The sequence below is a fragment of the Ruditapes philippinarum genome, unplaced genomic scaffold (assembly GCF_026571515.1).
Source record: "Ruditapes philippinarum isolate M1 unplaced genomic scaffold, ASM2657151v2 ctg84_1_1_1_1, whole genome shotgun sequence".
Classification (NCBI taxonomy): Eukaryota; Metazoa; Mollusca; class Bivalvia; order Venerida; family Veneridae; genus Ruditapes; species Ruditapes philippinarum.
This window is the reverse complement of record NW_026865113.1, coordinates 190148-212689: the sequence shown is the minus strand read 5'-3', so window position 1 is coordinate 212689 and position 22542 is coordinate 190148. Positions and strand designations below refer to the sequence as shown.

At 30.1% G+C, this 22542-nt stretch overlaps 1 protein-coding gene across 1 annotated transcript in view; it reads left to right on the top strand.

The window, feature by feature from the left end:
* The first annotated feature begins 1628 nt into the window (after window positions 1-1628).
* Window positions 1629-22542, top strand: part of LOC132727879 (dynein axonemal heavy chain 3-like) — a 77732-nt gene continuing 56818 nt past the window's right edge. Inside the window, 16 exon segments of the mRNA XM_060713468.1 lie at window positions 1629-1887; window positions 6948-6980; window positions 10882-10980; window positions 11461-11644; window positions 11905-12013; window positions 12428-12578; window positions 12949-13138; window positions 13950-14025; window positions 15836-15955; window positions 16305-16430; window positions 16725-16920; window positions 17338-17517; window positions 17897-18033; window positions 18292-18397; window positions 20683-20861; window positions 21206-21299. Of these exon segments, the coding sequence (XP_060569451.1) occupies window positions 1867-1887; window positions 6948-6980; window positions 10882-10980; window positions 11461-11644; window positions 11905-12013; window positions 12428-12578; window positions 12949-13138; window positions 13950-14025; window positions 15836-15955; window positions 16305-16430; window positions 16725-16920; window positions 17338-17517; window positions 17897-18033; window positions 18292-18397; window positions 20683-20861; window positions 21206-21299 (2001 nt within the window). The 5' untranslated portion in view covers window positions 1629-1866.

Here is a 22542-nt window from a genome sequence, read left to right as displayed (position 1 = left end):
GTTACATCAAATCCTTAATTGAAACATTTTTTGAGGTTATATCAAATCCTTAAAACGTTTATCTGAGGTTACATTAACAAAGTCGTCTACGTATAGAGTAAAAAAGTGCAGATTTTTCCAAATACTGTAGCTGTGGCAATTATTTAATGTCAAATTTTGATTATGTGAAAACTGTCAATTACGGTACAATATCATGATAATGTAAAATATTTTTAAAGGCAGACCATTTCTATGGGTACATAGTACATTGTATGTAGTATTATGACAATTCCTGGCAGATAAGTATAGGAATTCTCCCGGCTCGCCATCTCATATCTCGAATTACACATGATGAAATAATATGGTAGAAACCCGTTCTTTAGTATTCCCTGGCTAATGAAGTTTAGCATACAAGAAAACGACAAAGTGGTTATATATAGGTGTTTGTTTTCTTTGTTAAACCCTTTGAAATACAAGGCGATATTCTTTATATTTATTCCTCAAATCTGTATAATATTGTTGTTATTTTTTAATTCAGACGACTCAAGATATTTGTTTGATTGTAGAGTTATATTTTGGACTGCCTGCATATATTTTGGTTACATTTATATCTATTTCGCACTGGTGATATATACCGTTACTTTCCAAATGTTTTGATGATTTAATGTTCATTTAAAATTTTACATTTATAAGATCAAAAACGATCATCATCATGTACAGCTATAAAAAAATTGATATTCTTTTATACAACATATAGTCTCTTTTGAACTGTTGTGTACATTTCTATCTAGGTCTGTTCCGTTCTGGAAAACTTAAATTATTTAAATTATTACTGTAAGTCATTTTTTACGATTCCCTTAATTATCAAAACATTTAAAAAAGGCAATTTGAATGAGTTGGTAAAAAAGTACTTTGCATCCTCAAAGATTTCGATTGAATCCCGCTCTATATATTAGTATTAAAATGCAGCATTGGTTAGCAATTATAAAGAACATGTTAAGCAGTTTTATCTAGGAACATTTTAAACTGTAATAGATGTAGTAATGTCAAAACACTATTTGTAAATTAGAACATCTATAAACACAATAAACAAGCACAGCAGTTTGATAAACTGTTCCTTTCCCCCCAGTGTAGCTATAAATACTAGAAACTCTTATTTTGCCGCAATTTTCTGGAAATAAAGCGTATTGTCCTCCAATTGATGTATTTTAGCCGAAAAAGTTCTGTCAAACAAATTTGTTGTATTTGTACATGTATATAATGGTTTTACAATGTGATGATGAATAATCGCATATATCATTTAGTCAAAGGGAGACAACAGTACCGACACCGGTATGCAATAATGTAATTTGTAAACACATTCAAATAATATTCTACATCTTAACGTTATTATCTTATTAAAATTCTACCATAATTATATGTATTCAATTTCACATCAAATTATAGTTATGTTCATTATTTCATAGAGCTGATTATGCAAAAAACACCCTACAAAATTATATTTTGACTAATCTATCATATAATGTTCAAACAAAAGTATGCCTTTAAATGGTCATCGCACATTTAGCGGTTTATAACCTTACACTTTCGGAATTAGAACACTAAAATTGTCATGTTATTTCAAGCACTTGATAATACCAGAACGAGGCTTAATCTTGGCAACCAAATCCCCGGATGTTGCTTGAAAATGGAGGACAACCTTAGGTCGGATGTTTACAATTAGTTATGTGTCGATAATGGATATTTCGACCTAATATTCCACTTAGAGAATTAATTTAACCCTGTTTTAGAAAAAGTTTGCTCTAAGAAATTGTTCCGAGTATATATTGTCAACAGATTGTGTAGAAAGAGGATTTTCCCTTTAATCGTTACCACAACACTGGGAAAATGGCGCTCGAGAGGGCGAAGGTAAAGAATGTTTTACAACGGCATAATAAGGATCTTTTTCAGGTATTTCGGTGTATATATAGTTTGGATGTTGTACAAGTAAGTATTTTGTAAAGTGTGAATGCTGAGACGTGGAATGGCTCGATATTAGTAACTGTAAAACTATCCTGATGACGATGTAACTTTTGAGATGCATGTTGAGCACAATCAGTGACTATGCGATTGGTATTTTGGTGAATGATAAAAGTATCACATTAAATAACAACATTTTGAATTGTATTGCAGTTGTCTCAAATTTCAACATTATCTAAATTGCTTGTCAGATATCTCTAATCATTATGATCCAGAATATTCATAATGCTTTTGACTTGAAATAATATTTCTTTTTCACTTGGTAACTTTAGAACATGCAACAAATGACTTAATGCAAGCAAATATGTCTATATAGATAAATTGATAAATAACAGATTCATCTTTTAAATAAAGAATGCTGAAATGCAGACTGATTTGCTGGACTCAGTTTAGTGATGTAGTTTTCAGCGAATCCGGGTCAGCTCGGCCCTAAAACATACTCGGCCCCCGAGTCAGCTCGGCCCTATTCCAACTCGGCACGGGTCAACTGTCCCACTTTTAAAAATGGGTAAAGGACATCAAAGGACTCCTATTGTCATGTACTATTATTATCAATCAATGTGTATGTTAAAGATGCCGATTAATTAGGTGATAATTATGATTGACTCATTCATTCAAATTTGATTAGTGACCACCTGCAATTAATTAGAAGCTTATGCTATTAAGTAAACATGTTTTTGTTAATATTTTCTTGAAAATTACTTTACAAACAACAGGGTTCTCACTAGGACTTTAAAACATGGAGTCCATGGACTCCCAACCCTGAAAAAGTTGGAGTCCAAAAGGGCGTCGCAATTAATATGTTTACAGATTAGTCAGTCATTCAATGCTCACAATAGCATTGCTGATATTTTGAATCTTCAAGAGACTTGCAAAGTTTATAGTTATTCAAAAGAAACTCTGAACTACATAGTATAATTATTGTTTTGTTGTTGATATTTATTATGAAATTATTTCATTATAATGCATCAACACATGGAAATCGTTTGTTTGTTGTTGTTTTTTTCACTTTTATACCAAATCAAATTTTATTCTGGTTAAATAAGTCCACTCTAAAGACAAAAAGTTTATATTTGTAAAAAAAAACGTAAATGTATATAGGCAGCGTTTAGCCCAATGAATAGGAAAATCGTGTACAGCTTCAAACAGTGTGTAAGAGATTCATCCGATCGACAATTATTTTAGCAAATATCTTCAAAAGGGGGCAAATTGAAGATCGATATTTAAAGATTTAATGTTGATTAAATAATAAAGGAACAATTCATTCGCATGTTTGGCTTGGAAACCTAGAAATTTTTGCGAAATTTTAGGGTTTATGGCGATCGTGAAATCGCCGATGTTCGGGATCAATTTTTGGATAGAATCTAAATATCTGACACAGAAAAGCGTATGTGTATTTTGGTTTGTTGTCCTGGCATTTCGGCACAATATCTTAAATTCTTAATAGTCTTATCGAAAGTTTTTGCAAGAATGAAACTAAAGCAAAATTGTGCATAGAAAATGCCGAAAATATTCGACAATCATTCAAAATTACACTCATTTGTCATTTGAGAAACAGTTGCGGCGTAAATAGTCGATAATTTTATCCTTTTGTCGGTGAAATTTGCTAATTTCCAATCAACTGTTGATCAAAGATATAAAATTATTACCTCGTGTTATATCTGGTAATTACATGTACTGTACAGCGCGTCAGGGTTCTCACTAGGACTTTAAAACATGGAGTCCATGGACTCCCAACCCTGAAAAAGTTGGAGTCCAAAAGCGCGTCGCAATTAATGTTTACAGATTAGTCATTCAATGTTCACAATAGCATTGCTGATATTTTGAATCTTCATGGGACTCAAAAGTTTATAGTTATTCAAAAGAAACTCTGAAATACATAGTATAATTATTGTTTTGTTGTTAATATTGAATTAAAATATTGTTGAAATATTAATTATGAAATTATTTCATTAAATGCATCAACACAGGGAAATCGTTTTTTTTTTTCACTTTTATACAAAATCAAATTTTATTCTGGTTAAATAAGTCCACTCTAAAGACAAAAAGTTTATATTTGTGAAAAAAAAACGTAAATGTATATAGGCAGCGTTTAGCGGAATGAATAGGAAAATCGTGTACAGCTTCCCTCAGTGTGTAAGAGATTCATCCGATCGACAATTATTTTTAGCAAAATATCTTCAAAAGGGGGCAAATTGAGGATCGATATTTAAAGATTTAATGTTGATTAATAATAAAGGAACAATTCATTCGCATGTTTGGCTTGGAAACCGAGTATTTTTGCGAAATTTTAGGGTTTCTGGCGAACGTGAAATCGCCGATGTTCGGGATCAATTTTCGGATAGAATCTAAAATATCAAAGAAAAGCGTATGTGTACTTTGGTTTGTTGTCCTGGCATTTCGGCACAATATATTAAATTCTTAATACTCTTATATAAAGTTTTTGCAAGAATGAAACTAGAGCAAAATTGTGCAAATATTCGACAATCATTCAAAAATTACACTCATTTGTAATTTGAGAAAACAATCTTTACAGTAAACTTGCGGCGTAAATAGTCGATAATTTTATCCTTTTGTCGGTAAAATTTGCTGATTTCCAATCAACTGTTGATCAAAGATATAAAATTATCACGCGTGTTATATCTGGTAATTAGCGCGTGTATACATTGGTCTGATCACTATTGCGTGATAATGATCGGAAGCGTTATCGCTGATTGGCTAATCGCTTCACGGGTCGATGTGCATAGGACCGCCTACCTATAGACTGACACGCGCTGACGCATTTTGTGTATTTGCGGTTGTAAACAGTCGGTAATGTTTATGCGTCCCCAGGCAAAATTAAGCGTACGTGGAATCCTTGCTCTGAAATATTTGCGTCCATCTGTAATAAACATGCGTACCGGGACGCCGAAATAAGCGTCCCCGAGAACCCTGGCGCGTGTATACATTAATAGTGATCACTATTGCGTGATAATGATCTTAAGCGTTATCGCTGATTGGCTAATCGCTTCACGGGTCGATGTGCATAGGACCGCCTACCTATAGACTGACACGCGCTGACGCATTTGTGTATTTCTGGTTGTAAACAATCGGTAATGTTTATGCGTCCCCAGGCAAAATTAAGCGTACGTGGAATGCTTGCTCTGAAATATTTGCGTCCACCTGTAATAAACATGCGTACCGGGACGCCGAAATAAGCGTCCCCGAGAACCCTGAAACAAAATGCATCTAAGGAAACACATTTTTATTATATCTATATTCACAGGCACAAGTATCGGACCTGGGAAGAAAAAATATGAAGTTATTTTATCAATCTGTTCATATTTTTTCTTCCCAGGTTCGATAATCGTGCCTGTGTGTATATTAATTTTATCGAATCTGCAAGACAAATAAATAACTTTTTTTTCTAAATATACTTTATTTCAGCAGAGGTACAATGTATAATTATTTAATAATAATAAGATATTTCTTATTATTCATTTACCTTAACAACATGCAAAGCAAAGTAAATACGTTATAGGCCTATATATTTTTGTAAAGTGGGCCGAGTTGACCCGTGCCGAGTTGACCCGTGCCGAGTTGGTATAGGGCCGAGTTGACTCTTTTCCATTTTCAGCGATTGATCTTGCAAACAAGTGTTTAATATTGAAATCAAATGATTTTCTAAGCTTATAATTATTTTTAGATGCAAGTGATTTACATGGAAGTCCATTGCTTCATACAGGAAGCCAATGATTTGTATAGTTATCATATGATTATTGTAGTAAACAAGTGAAATATGATGGAACTAATTGTAAGTAAGGCTCCCACGTTTACAATTTTTTGTAAACGTTTACACGATTGTTAAGAACCGAAATGATACCGTTTAACATCAACATCTTCATCATACTGCTTTAGAATAGTTTAGGATTACTCTAAGCAGGTATACATTGTATACATTTAAGAGACAGCTATGAGATACAAGGGAATCCGGGAAACAGTTCCTAGCTCTTATTGAATAGATCCCTTGGTTCTTTTACATGCCCAGTGTATAGCACTGATACATGCGAGGATTACCAGTACACCTCTAGGTAGGTGGGAAACATTGAAAGTGTCTCTGGTGTAACCCAGCCTCCAACCCAGGACCTCAGGAGTGACAGTCAGTGGTCTAACCACTGCATTGTATCCCCATTTCGCTCTTTTGAAAGATCAAAGGAAAATCAACTTTACAAAAAATGTATCATGTTACAAGCGATTATTGCACGGTAATGCTGTGTGGAAGGTTGTTAACTCCCATTTTCTGTTGTTTTACTTTGGAATAAACCAGTTAGAATTGATAAAGTCCATGATTACAGACAATGATTAAGATATTTTGTAAGACAAAATGGTATTTTTGATTAAAGGGTAAAAAATATTGTAAACTTTTATGAATAAAAATCGAAACGAATCCGTTTAAACGTGTAACCGTGGGGGCCGTAATTGTAAGCAAATGATTAAGAAAGTGATTAAATAGTGTTGTGAACACCAGATGTGGTGTACCCTTATGTGAAAATATAAAAGCTGGTATTCATAAATGAAATATAATTTGATCTTACATACAAAACAATTTTTCTACATATTTCATGCTTTTCAGTGGTTTTTAGTAAATTTTACAACTTTTTGGCCTGTGTACCAACAAGCGCTCTCATTCAAAACATCATAAAATCATGACATCGCATAGTGTCTTTAAGCCTTAAATTAAGGGCAAAGTCTCTTACATCAAAATTGATGGTAAAATATGGGAATTAATATGAAAGTATTAAAGTTCTAATTCTATATTACAAGCAACATATTTTCTATTTTGTTTATATCATAACCTAGACATTTCTTTAAAGTATAGTCAACTATTTCATTGAAGCTATTAGATGAATGCTTTGCAGTATTTTATTTTTGAACTTATTTTTTTTTGATAAACAATTTCATACTTTTAGGACAATTTTACTATTCCACCACTTTCAACAAAGGTATGTTTTTTTGGTATATGATATTTTATTATTCTTATTACTCAATATACATTGCTTCAAAATATATACATTGCAAACATTACTTTATTCTTAGATTAGCTTTTTATATCCTACATTTTAAGCAGAAAATATATTTATTTAAATCTGACATTTTTTTTATTTGTTATTAACTGTATTTAATTTAATATGAAAAATCAGAATATAAATAGAGGATATTCAAGTTTTTTCTGTAAATACATGATTTATTTTCATCGAGTGGTATGAAAATAAATATTTCATGAGTGGCGGTAGCCACGAGTGAAATATGGTAATTTTCATGCCACAAGATGAAAATAAATCATGTATTTATTGAAAAAACTTGAATTTTCTGTTTATTATATACATTTTTCCCTTTCTGGACATTAAAATTTGCAAGACTTCCCTTAAATTTTGAGTACTGGCAGAATTTAAAAGAAAGTAGTCCGGCAAGACACCAGTGAAAATACGGAAAATATGTTTCACTGCAGTGAAAAATAAATTTTTACAGTGAAAATACGGAAAATGAAAATACGCATTTTATTTCATCAATATTTCTCAATATTTCATTTAAAAGTATATAATAAAAGTGTTAACATGTATTTGTTTAAATTTGATTTATTGTTATGGATAAAGATATATATGTATATATATTTATTATATACTTATAAATGAAATATTGAGAAATATTGTTGAAATAAAATGCGTATTTTTATTTTCCGTATTTTCACTGTAAAAATTTATTTTTCACTGCAGTGAAACATATTTTCTGTATTTTCACTGGTATCTTGCCGGACTACTTTCTCAATTTTAATGTCAAAAAATAGAAAAATGTATATAATATACAGAAAATTCAAGTTTTTTCTATAAATACATGATTTATTTTCATCTTGTGGCATGAAAATTACCATATTTCACTCTTGGCTACCGCCACTCATGAAATATTTATTTTCATACCACTCGATGAAAATAAATCATGTATTTATAGAAAAAGCTTGAATATCCTCTATATTTTTTTTTGTTTGTTTTTTTTTAAGTTTGATTATCTTTGAAATAACATTGACTGTTACCAAATCTGTTACAAGTAGCTTAATCTGAGGTGTTTAAATATTTTTTTGAATTTAAATGTCTAGATATAGTTTTTATTATATAAATCTTTAGCAATTTTAATCTTATTAGCTTTATGCATGAAATCCTACAAATATTTGACAGTTGCTTTTTATCTTTGATTACTACTAACACTTTACAATTAAAGTTGATTATCAAACCATCATATCATTTCAACAGGACATGTTTTTACAAGTCCAAATCACAAATTTAAATCTTGAAAAAAATGCAAAGTAGGAAATATTTTATGACTAAATATTTACCTACCAGTATTATAATAAGTCAAGACACAAGCACACACAATGTTTGATTTATCATAAATATTATAGTATAAAAACCAACGTCATGAAATAACTATTCTTGACATTTTATTGTTGTTTGAATTAAAAATGGACTTTAGGTAAGCTTGAATCTGGTTTTTGGTTCTGACATACCCAAATAAAGGAAAGTAGATTGACTTGAATGATACTTCATCCCTTTTGGTTTAGGGTTTAAAACTTGTCAGGGACTGGATGCATAATGTCCATTATTCTGCTATCACTTAGTCAGTAGTTACATTACTTACTCAGTTGATGTCTAGATTGCATAAACTGTAATCTTGAGTACATTAAAGTAAAAAAAATAATCCTATATTGATCAGATTTGGAACTGTTTGAGAAATGGTTAATTTAAGTAAAAAAAAAAGTAAAAAGCTTTTCCATAAATAATCAGAATGAACATTCATTGAAAGAAAAGTATGAATGGTGGCCCAAAATATGATGCAAAGTTATTGTTTAACATGCTTCATTTAATCCCAGCAGCACTGTTATTATTATGCTAAGCTCTGTATTATGTGGGTGTTTGTGGTGCCAAAATACCCACCTGGAATAATATAAAGAACTTGTAACTTGGTATGATGGGAGAAAATTTTGTTAATTTAACTTTTGTTTAGGGGGGCCTAGTATAGTGTCTGTACGTTGTTGACTGGTGAATTTTAAAATTTTGATAATTAACTCTATTAGCTGTCAAATAATTGTGTGATATATTTATTGCACAAAATAGCTAACTTACAGAATGTTGGTTGTTCTACTCAGGTGTCCATTTGTGCTTAGAGGTCTTCCTCCATCAGTAAAGCTGGAAAGTAGCCATATGACCTATCCTGTGCTGGTGCAATGTAAAAGTCAGTCGAAAAAATTTACAAAATAGCCCAGCTGTCACTATTAAATCATGTATCTGATTTTAGTGCTCTTATCAACCCTTATTCAGTGATCAAAGATTAAAAAGATCAGCAACAAAAAAAAAAAAAAATTCACACTGGGTTTATATTTGGTGTCACTGTAATTTCACCATTGTTCTGCAATGATTACTTTTAAATTTAATTTAATACATTTAGTAAATTTAATTTTAAGTGTCACATTGATTAATGAAGACAAATATTGGAAAATTTAACAGTAGAAAACCTTAGATTCTCTTTTATTATGAACAGGTTATTATTTATATTTTTTATTTTCAAATTGCGCATACAGACTGAAAACATACAAATGTATACAAGGCCATTCACCCTTTTAAATATCTGTATAAAAAGTTTTCTCTTGTAATAAAACTTAAAGAGATTGTTGAAAGAGATAAGCAGGAGATCTGTCATTAATAATTCATATGTTAAAGGTTCTATATCTTGTATACCTTAAATACCTGAACCAATATTCATTGTGAAGCATTTACTTATCTAGAATATAAAGTGAGTTGTGAACAGTACCTAATGTCAAAACAAGCAGTTACTGATTGATTATTCTGTTTGTACCTGATGTTAATCATTGATAAGACCATAGATTAAGTGCCATGATTACTCTTCTATTTTATGGCACTCTTTTCTAAACAAGAACTCCAAGATCAATAAGTGAAATTGTTGGGGAAATTTATATGATCAATGAAAAGGAATGGTTTTTAAGCTACAAGAAATGTAAACAAATACATGTCAAGTTTTCCTTACTTCACTGCTGCATGCATTTCTTTTTATTTGCACTGTGCTTATATATAAGCTTAAAGTATATAGAGAAAACAAATCATATCAGTAGTTGACTTATCACAGCTGTAAAAAGTGTGCACTCACTTTGTGTACTTTAAAAAAAGCTTATCAGATTATTTTGAGATTGAAATGTTGTGATAAAAAGTTCACTGAGTGTATCATATGATGGTGAACATTTACAACTTAGTTCTTATGTAAGACTGTTTCCAGGGTCTTTGTTTCTTTGCCTTATACAAAAATATAAATGACTGGTTCTTCAAGAATGTGAATATATAAAAATTAAGTTAAAAAAGATTAAAAGAAACACCATATAATTTCATAATATCTTAATGTTGTTTTTGTTGTTGTTGTCTTTCTTCAAAATATAATGGCATAAATTTTATGAATTTACCTCTGATTATTGTTCAATTTGATATCCCAAGTAGAAATTGTTCACATTTGAATCTTTAAATAATAATTACCAAAAGCTAAAAAATAGATATATTTGTTTTTTTTACTTTTATTGATTTATTCGTACCATTATCACATTGCTGTCATTCCCATTTTTAACATAAAATGAAATGTTACAGAACTATATATTTATGTTACAGAACTACATATTTGTAAATGTATTTATATCCTTTTGTAATTAATAATATAAAAAAATGTGTTTAAAATAGAACATATAAAGATATAATATTATTTCATTTTGTATGTACAGCAAGTATGATAGCTTAGGTTAGTTTGGAAACTGATTTTTCTTTTGTATTTACAATTGTATATTAATATTTTCAGTGTGTGCCAACCCCACTGCAAAGTTGCAGCAAGACACGGGGTTTGCCAGGTCTGCCGCCCCTCCCCCAGGCGGTCAAAGAACCTTCAGATCTATACAAGGTATGTACTTCAACTGAAATTGTTTTAAGCTCTGATTTATTTGAAAATGTCACTAGGCATGAGTTGTAAACTGTTGTTAAGAAACAATTACCTCATTTGGAATCAAAGGTCAAAGGTTAAGATCACAGTTGATATAAGATTTTAGAAATATAGGAGTAGAAATGAGTATTATAAGTCTGATAAAAGTGAAAATATTTTTTATGCATTAGTCAATTGTTGGCCTATATGTTTTTAATTTAATATTGGAATTTCACAATGCCTCTGCTGTTTTAAGGATGAGCCTTTATAGACAATTTAAAAATCCAGAAATTAAAGTTTCCACTATACATATTATAAGATTGGGGTACTAAATTTATATAATACTGTTGCTTTACAAAATTGTAGATAAAAAAATATAATTGCATCAATTTATTTTTAATGATTGTTTACAAATCATGAAATTAAGAAATGCTGTAAATGTTTCATTTATGTGAATTTTAGATTGTGCTACGCAACAGTGAGCACCCACCTATTATGAAAGGAACATCATGGACATTGGCAGCTCCATTCAAAGAACAAAAGTTTCACAGAACTCCTAGTGAATCTATAGCCAACAACTATACCCCCTCTGCTAGTGATCTCAAAATGAAAGATTTGCCAAAGTTACAGAGACAAAAAACTAGAGGTAATTGATGTACATTAAGTCTATTGGTACAGAGATTTAAGTGTATTTGAAAATAAGAAGAAAGTGGGCATACATGTTAACAAATATCAGTAACTTGTACATTTGAAATTTGGGAAACATAATATGTTGAAAATTTTTTTTGTATTAATAATGTAATTATGTATTAAACATATTTGGTTTGTTACTTATATCACAAATTCTTAAATAAGGTTAATAAATTCATAAAATTTAATTTGCCATATTTTCTTTTCTATGTAAAGCTTCAATAAATGGTCCTTTGATGCAAAGTCCAAGACGCCCCACGCGAGGCAAAACAATTCTAGAGAAACTACCAAATGGAAAAGCTACAAATGGCCATGCTTTTAATGGGTTCGTATTGTTTACTTTGTATTTTATTTTCGAAATCAATTATTCAGCATAAAACTGCAATATTAAAAGGATACACATTTTTTAAAAAGCTTACTATGATCCTATTCTGGTAAAATGGGATATTGATGGGTTCAGTTTGGAAATAAGATCATGCGCAACAAAGACTTGATATACAGTAAGTGCTCTTATATAAATAATCAAATACTGATTGCTAATGTGCAAACATATAAAATACCCTTGCTATTCAAATTTATGGTCTTTAATTTCCTATTTCAGTTATAGATTCAGGAACAAATATTTGTATTTCAAAGATTAATTGTGAAGCAAATGTATTATAGAAAATTAATTGTAAGGGTTTGAAATGCAATACTATGTCCATACAACTAGTTAATTTGTTATATATTATCTTTATAGACATGATACAAACATATCACCAGAGTTTGCTGAGGTTGAGGAGATGCCTCCTAGTCGACCTTTGACCCCTCATGAACAGATTGATATTATGATGGCAATAGAAAATGAGGATGATATACAGACAGGACTACCTTCTGATAGAGATTTAGAGGTATAGTCATCCCAATATATTGATTTACAAAAAGCAAACTTATAGACTTGGTTTTTTGGAGGGATGGGTGGGGGCGGATCTTCGGTAGCTTAGTTTTGGTGGCTGAGCCCCTCGCCATTGGTCAGATTCTAAAAGTTTGAATCTTGTCATTCAATCAAAGATTAGGTTATACCTATTAGAAGTATGTTTTGAAAGTGCTAGAATTCAAATATATTTTGCAGAAACAATAAAATAGATAAAGAACAGTCCGTGCTCAAACTGATAAAAATTATTAATTCTTGCAGGGTTACTTTCATAGTTTCGACACATTGTGTCTTTTCTACAACACTTCATTAAAACTTTAAAACATTTGTCTTCATGTTTTACACAGAGATACTACTACTATGTAGAGAGAGGTATTAGCAAATCAATGATCGCTGTGCCGGACCCCAGTATTATGAAGAATGTGTGTGGTATGGTTCCCAGCAGTTTGTTGACTAACCATGAACTAGACCCAATGATTCAGGATCTATCTGAGGAAATAAACCATGATTATGAATACAGTATCAGAAAATCTATAGGTAATATTTTACTTTCTGTTTTACTTTAATCTTGTTTGTGTAACTGTACGTTAAGGCAAGCCCTTAAACTGCTGAATTTCTGTAATAGATTTGCCCAACTTTGAATCTTGAACAGTTCATTCAAAGTTTAAGGTATTTCATTATCAAAGTACAAAAACTACCAACAGTATAAAGTCTGATCAAACTTGATGGATGTGTAGGCTGGCCTTGCTATATACTGGTTGAAAAAGCTAATCACATTTTGGTTCCAGCAGGGTAACAGCTAGTTTATACATGTAGTAAGTGAATATAATGCTGTATGATTATGTTCTTGTTGGCTGCTCTGTTTTAATTGTTATGTCTTAAATTAAAAAAAAAATACCAATAGCTTCGGATATTGGGATAATAGATTTCATTGTCTTGCTGGTAAAATGTGATTAAATGTAATCAATTTTATTCTATTTGATATGTTTGAGATGCTAACCTTGAAGGCATTATAATTCAGTATTCAGTCATGTCTTTCTATTTCCTTGTTTGAAACAAAAAGTCCTATTCTATTTGTTATTATAACCGTCAGAGGTACATTATATGTAACCATGTAATTTAGTAGATTCTGTTTGAGTAATTTAGTAGATTATATGTATCTCATTCTGTAATTCAGTAAATCATGCGTAACTGTAATTTAAAAGATGAAATGTATCAGTAATTAAGTATATGATTTGGAAAAGTAATTAGTATATTGTATATAATATGTAATTATAACATTTTTCATTATATGTAATTAGTACATTATATGTAACTAGTTTCAAGAGATTCTTTGTTTATATTAAAGTGGACTATATCCTGAAAGATAATGAAGAGAAGGCAAGATTACACATTGCAACTACACCAAAGTCATTCCCACAAAGGTAAGGAAAAACTTTTACAAATAAAAACATTTTAAAATTCTGTTGTATTTATGTATTTATTGATTGTGTGGATGTCTTCACATCTTTGACATATGCATTAAATCTAAAAACTAGACTATGTCTATAAAAGTTATAAAGAAAATCCTTTACATGCTTAAATGTGCATCATTAAAAGATTGGAAAAAATCATAAAAATCAATGTAGCAAGTACAAAAATTAAAATGATAAAACAGTTAGGTCAGATACTTAGTATAAACTCCATTTTTGACAAGTTTATCTATCTTATTGAAGAGATCCATTATGTTTTCATATCATTATAGAAAACAGATATCGGCATTAATATAGAAAAAGTTTTTCATGCAATTTTTAGTTAGCTTCAAACAAAGTGTAAACTTTTGTGTTTATAGTTTACACCAACCTCTGTTCTTCCTTCAACAAGTGAAATAAATATTTAAAGTATTTAAAGTCATATGCCTGTGCATTTCTAGAGATTATGAACTCAAACCATTGACTGATGTGTATGGTTAATCAATCAGCCAAACTCGTTTATATATATTAGATAAGTTACATAACAATGTGTTATCTTATTAGATATCACATATATTCAACAGAAGGGGAAAAACATCATCTTTTTTTTTAGTTAACTATTATACAATTACATAACAATGATGTTTTCATTAGGAACTTTTTACCCAGGTAAGATCTACATCAACAAGGTCTAAAATTGCTTTATCTATCTCAAAACGTAATATTTCATTAAAATGCCCCCCATCTAAAGTTAATCAAGATATTAACAAGTTAAAAAATATTTTGAAATGTTTATATTATGTCTGGAGGAGGGAAAAAAAAACTTTGGATTGTATCCAGTATTTACTTTGTCACTGGACGGAATCCAGGAGGTGGTTTCTGTGGTTTAATCTTAAATCTGATGATTTAATGAAAGAATTATGTATACCTTGAACAATTACTGATTTATGTTATTGATTTAATGCTAGGATAAAGGGGAATGTTTTTGCAATATTGTTGACCTTTTAATCTCTATTGATATATAATCATTACACTGTCTGAACGGTAACATGACATTGATTATCATGTAAATGTTCTACATTGATATCTAGGCCATTATTGATTTTTATCTATTCAGGTTGTGCCATTTTATAAGACTAGTGTTTATATTTTTTCTAAAGTTATGATTAAAATTACAATTTTTGTTCCTTTTTTAAACTCTGTTTATGATCATCCAAATTGTAGAAATGTACAGGGGGGAGTAAAAATGCCCATTTCCTTTCCATCAAAACATGCTTTCAAAAGTAAAAACTAATTGTAACTGGTACATAATTTACAATTTTAAAAGGCTGATTAAACAATGTACATGTTTTATGTTTTAAATACATAAAATTTTTAAATAGGTAACAAAAGCATTGAATGTTTAATCATAATTGTATAAGTTTAGAATGGTAAACTAAAAATTGATTTCTTCATTATTCAAAGTCATGAAACATTGAAATGAAAGATTTTAACTGACTAAATTTATTAAAACATATAAGTAATATGACAGTATATTGAATTACTTATAAAAATTTGAAAGAGAATATCTATCACACTGTAGTCTAGGTTTTGATTAGCATTTGCAGCATTAAATCATTGCCTTAGTGCAGTTATGGGTTAAGTCCTTCATAATTTAATAGGAGTTAACCAGTTATTGCACTAAGGTGACGAAATAAGTACATTTTTTATAAATAAGATTTATTTTATAAAATATTGGTAAAAACTTATGTTTATTGTCTGTTTCCATCTGTGTTGTTTGTAGAATTATCAGAGCTCCAGTACCCTGGCATGACACATTTCTTGCAATGAAAGAGTACAACAAAACCCACCTATTTATAACCAACCCAATTATGCAGAAAATACAAGACATATGGTTTGATGAGTAAGTACCCAAATTATTTACTTATGTAAAGATAATGTAATGATATGATAGTTTTACAGTGTTTATTATTAAAGAATATAATATCAGTAACATATAAAGCTACTCCCTGATACCTCAGTACTCTTAAAAACTTAACCAAATTATGAGTAAAAATAGAACAATCAACTTAAGTCTCAGTGACCTTGACCTCATTGACCTCAAAATTAAGGTGCTTTGAGATATGATGACAGAAGGGAAGAAAGAAAGAAAGAAAGACATACAGATGTTAGGAACATTAAATATATTTCTTAGCCATTTCATATTGTTACCTTGAATATATTAAAATGAAGGTATTTTAAATCATTTAAAGATTCAACAGCTTGAGATTTATCAACCTGAAGGAGCTAGAACGTGCTGATCTACCACTGTTGCCATCTGAGTTTGAATCTTTGATCAGGAAACAATGCTGGGAGGCCCATGAGGTCCTCAGAAAAAGGTATATTTCACAAAGCTTTGTTTGTACTGTAATGATTATAAGATTTCTGAAGATATAAAGTAAAATGATAATCAATTAACTTAATTTATTGATGTGTAAATTTGATGGAAAAATGTAATTTTCTATATATATTTGTATTCATTTTGTTGGATAAATTTGTGAGTTGTCTTTTGCAAATTGAGATTTATGAAAGGAACAGTATTTTTACAATTTATAGTGTACCAACAATTGCTATTGATGTAGAACACATAGATTAGTCGAAAATTTCATTTTAATTCTGGCATAATCTTTCAGCTGGATACCATGTTGTGCCAAGGTATTTGTAGATAATGCTGACCATTGGCAGTACTTGGTCGGACCCAATGACTCGGACAGCACAGAACTTGTACAGGAGTTCTTCTCTGCAGTAGCTGCAGTAATGTCTGGTCAACTGAGGGGCATGGTGATCAACTCACTACATGACTTTCTACACTTCTTCCAAACACACAAGGTAACATTATGTCATGTTTTATTATTTAAAACTGATAAATACATGTATATTAGTGAAAAAAAAATATGAAGATTGTTGAACATAACATGCCATGGTAAAGATATAAATTTTGAATATATGATTACCGTAGAATTTTTTTAATGTTATATAAGTATATGCAGTGATAATTTAAAGAGAAACATAAAGGAAGTGTTGATACTCTTTAAAGAGACTGTGAAAGACTAGAGCTACAATATGAGGACACTAAAAGAATTGATAATACATGTACAATATAAAGACACTAAAAGATTTCAGGATTATAAAATAGTTGATATGGAAGTCAAATGCAATACTTTTGTGCATTCGGTAGTGCTTTCAATGCTTGTTCACACATCAGCAGAAAACTATTTAATATATATACATGTGTATGATTGACAGGATGGTAATGACTATGGTGAAGATTTTGATGATCTGAGATATGTGATGGCACAGGTGATGATTATCAAGTTGAGGGTAGAGGAACCAAAGATAGTGTTTGATCCTCCATTCAGGGAGATCAGGGATATTATTCTTAGATGTTTCTCTGAAATCATTGCATCAGGAGAAGGTCTCATGAGGGTAAGATAAAAAGACATTTTTTCCTAGTCCTGAAATATTTCAGTTTCCAGCTTAAATGTATTATTGATATATTGATTCCTCATTTTCCTGTCTCTAGATTCCAAATTATTAGCTTCTTATTTTCCAAAGATGTCTATTTAAAAGTCAGACCTTTTATAGTTAAGTTTGAAGTGGCCAATCTGTTCAACATCCATGTCTGCTATTAAGTTCCAAGGTTTTAATGACAAAAATATAAACCTGATTAATAGAAAATTATAATATGGGCTGGCTTTACACTAGTAAAATTAAGCAAAACTGCTGAGTATTTGCATAAAAGGGCAAAATTAGGTAGAATGACACTAAAATGAAATTTTTAATACTTGAATGATTGTTATTGTAGGTTGAATGTCAACTATTCCCAGACATGAGAGGACAAAAACTGTTGTTGCGGTCTGTGAAAATAGATGAGTCACTGGTCACAGACTATGTCGACAAATCCATGGAAATATTCAAGCTGAACACTGTTGGTCCGCAAAAGTAAGTAGTATTTACATCAATTTATGCAATAAAAACAGGTTCGTCAAATCCAGGAAGTTAATTTATGCAATATTGTCTTAGAAAACCCAAGGACATCCAGGAAAGATTATTACACATAACAGACCATAAGTTACAGAGCAGACGACAAGATACTTTTAACCATATGAAAAACACACAAGTTTGATTAGAACAGAGTAAATAATGTTGAATTATTATCAATCATCGGCAATACTGATGTTTTGTTTATTGTCATTTCAGGTATTTGACAACATACAAGAAGTACCTGGAGTTATTAAACAACAAGGCTGAACAAGATGTAACAGCTTTCCTTAGAGAGTCACACTCTATTGCAGCCTTCAAATCAGTAAGTTTTCTAGCATGCCAGCAATTTTATATCATTTTGATAACCCATTAACCTACCAAACACTTAACAACCCTTCTTACTTTTCCCACTTTTCATAAATTTAACTTCCTTTTTAAGCATGCGTTTTCATGTGTTACATAGCACTTCTAATTGAAGAACTGTAACATATCAAGTAAATTTTTCATCACCATGTGATTTCACTATGAACTTACCTTCTTTACCTTATCTCTGACAAACCAACTGTTTTGCTATCTAAACCACTTTCTGAGACATAAGATTTGTCACTAATTTTCTCCTAACCTTTTTTATCATTTTTATTTAACCTTCATTTTGTAACCTATGTTTGATAATAAATAATGTGGTTTGTCACCTAGGACCATGATGAGATTTCATCTAGTGGATTTTTTGATGGAAGTAGTTTGAATACTAGTCAGGATGACACAGAAAAAATTAGTTCTCAGTTTCATTTAAAAATAGAAGGTATTGACTCAGACGATGAAGAAATAACATTCAATGTACCAAAGCATTTTAGTGTATCTGGAAATGTGTTAACTGGAGTTAAAGGTGAAAGTCATACAAATGAAATTAGATATTTTGGAAAAAAGAAAAGTGATAGTTTGGAAATAGAAACAGCTGAAGAAATTAAAGATGAAAGTTTGGAAATAGAAACAGCTGAAGAAATTAAAGATGAAAGTAATGAGAATACAGCAAGAAGAGCACCTTGTAAAAGAAGAACCAGAAGATCTCTTGCAAATGGAATGAGGATTGCATTGAGTACAAGGACAAATGAGATACTATGTAGATCAGCTGTTAAAACAAGAATGTCTAATGTCAGTAGAATGGAGGAGTTCAGAGATATGGAAAGTAGATCAGGATCTGGTTATAAAGTTGAAAGTTTCTCGATTTATAAGAAACTGGGACGAATTACTCCAAAGTCCAGATCAAGTGCAAAGACAGTTAGGGACAGTGGTAGCATGTTGAGAGATAATGTTGGTGATAGAATTGTTAATTCTGGTAAATTGAAAAATAAAAATAAAAAATCTTTCGAACATTCTGTTGATAATGACAGAACAATGGAAAAAAATATTGATAATTGTACAAATATGAAAAGCATTGAAATTGAGCCTTATTTTGCTAAAACTGAAAATAAAGAAAACAGCTTTCAATCACATAAAAAGCTTAATAAAGCCTTTGACTCAAATTATCAAAATACTCATACATTTAAAAATCATGTTGAAGATTTTGAATTTGACCACATTAGTAAAGAAAATATAGCAGAATTTCAAGCAGAACCTATACTAATAGAAGATTCTCAAGGTAAATTCTTTGAGATCGGTGGTGATGGTACTGCAGTTGGATTTGATCTTGTTGACAATGATGAAGATTTGGATGAAGTGGATCAGAACATAGAAGATCTGTCTGAAGATGACTCTGACAATGATGAAGATGATTATCTGTATTTCCTTCAATGCCAGGATGTAATTACCCTATATTGTGGAAACATGTTGTCAAACATCACCTGTTGTACACTGTCAAACTATTGTACCTTTTGAAAGAAACACCAAATTTTTTTTTTGTATTGTGTATGAACTTTTTTATGTCTGTTGATTTGTTTTAGCTAAGTTATACATGCACAGAGTTTGTTAAATATGCTAAAGTATGAACATTATTTTTGCAATTAATACATGTAACATTTGTTTAGTATGTACTAATGTTGTCATTTATATACTACACTTCATTTAAAACATTTCTTTGATTGCAATGAAATTTAAAGTTTCCATTCTTTTAGCTATGTGTATAATTACTTTTACAGGATTTACAATGAGAGTTTTTTCTTATGCCAAGCAACAAATGTTTGCAAATCTCTTTAAGCATGTGACAATTCCTTTTTAAAGAATATTTTTGTGTACAAATGACTCGCCTAATACTCAAGTTACACATTTTTTTTGTATTGTCTGTAATTATTTGTAACTTATTATGGACTTTTATTCAGAAATACTTCATATGGGTCAGTAAAATTATTTCAGCATTGGTTTATTGGTTTAAAGTGTTATATGATTTTATTCTTTCGGAAATAAGATACATTATCTTTTGTTGAATATACATAGTGTTTTCATTTGTTTCATACCAAATCTTGCATTACCTGTAAAAAAAATCTTTTGTGATGGAATTTCAAAACAGTAATCAGATATTTAAAGCATGTATTGCTGTGATTATACTTTTTTTAAAAATGGTAACTGCCTTTATAGATGAATATATCACATTATTTTGATGTTTATTCACAGAAAATCAACAGTTTCCAGGATTTGAAGAACGAGATATCACTATTACGTATTACTGTACCACTCAGTATGTTCTGTCTAGACTGTGTCGCTCTCAATCAGGACCTCGCAACACGTGCTGAAAAACTCAAACAAAGACTTATCATGTTTGAGATTGATGAAAATAGGGAACTCAACAAAAAGTGAGTTATTGTTCTTGCAATATATTAGTCTGCGTATAATAATACTTGCTGTAAAAAATTATGTTATCACTTTACACTATTTGTGTTCAAATTCTATGTTTTGTGTGTTCAAATTGTATGTATTCATGTTCCAACTATATGTATTCAAAGTAAGTTCAATAATTGAGAGATACCATATTCTTTTTTAGTTGCTGTCAATAAGTGCTAAAAAACTTGATTGTGAAAGGTATTAAAGCCCACAGTTTATACTTAAATAGAGATTATTACATAGATATTAATCTAGGTTAATTGGGGTACTAGTAAACTTTCTTTATTGCTGAAAAGTATATTTTATTATTTACCAGCATCTGTAAACGGTATGATGAGATGACAAATAGAGTAAGTGAAGTACCAGACAACACAATAAGCCTTGTAGAAACACAGGAGTATCTTAAACAGGTATGATCTTCCTCTTACATTATACATATACTACAACGACTTACCTATATTTGTTCATGCTTCTTAGGGGAAAAATGATATTTTATCCATGTTAGAATATGTGTGATATTGCTTCTATACAAATTGATTTTCTGTTACAGAAGACAAAGGATTTCTTACATCTAGAGAATGTTAAGCTATTGCCATAAAGTGTCTTCAATGAATTTCAGGATTTTGTTACCACAATAAAATATTGTTTTTGTGTTCTTATATCATTGCTTTCTCGAATAAAAGTAAATTCATGCCATAAATAATTATGAAGTAAAGAAATCAGCTATTACTTATCTGACCATGGCAGATGTACATTGTAGTGTTGGAAATATTGATAAGTAAGGTTGAAACCAGATTTACATGGTTGAATGAAGGCATTGGGACAAATAATGCACATCATTTTCATAGAGATATCTAATGTTGTTTCATGTATTACTGAAACACAATATTGTATTTACAAAGCTGATCATTTATATGGTAAACAATTGTGATGCATGGTTCCCATTTATATACATATATAATGTTCCAAAAAATCACATACTTTGGTCATGATCACAAGTTTTTCTCAGATTTTCATTTTGTTAAATATATGTCCTTACTTTTCTCGTGTCTCAATACTTATTTTACTTGTAGATGAATTTATATATGTCTGATTACTTTATTTAAAATTTTATTTTATTTAATTATGTTTTTATCATTTTGTTGTATGTCTTGTACATGTATGAATCACACGTGTATGTACCATATCAGATCTCACATTTGACATGATTTCATCACTCATTTTGTTATTTGTAATATTCATGTTTTTATTTGTGTGCAATTCAACAAAATGTAGTTTTGTATATTCCAGAACATAATTATACTCTATTTAAAACCATTCTTGTTTTTGATATACTTTTTTGTAAATATATTCTAGAGATGATTCATGATAACAATTTGCCATAATTTTTTTTAACTTAGCAGATTAAAATGAAAGTTGCATTAAAAACATGCTCTGTAAATGCTTTTTATACTGTTTCTGTTTTGGTTATAATTTTTTTTTTATGGATTTAGTCATTTACACAGCAGTTGTAAGTTTGTCATTAAACAACTATTTATAAAAAGTTCAAGTGTCTATAATGCTTTTATAAACAAAAAAATGTATGAGGTAGGACAGAAGATAAAATGATTTCAGGTACTTATGTTAAAGTTGGTATATCTATGTTTAATTGTT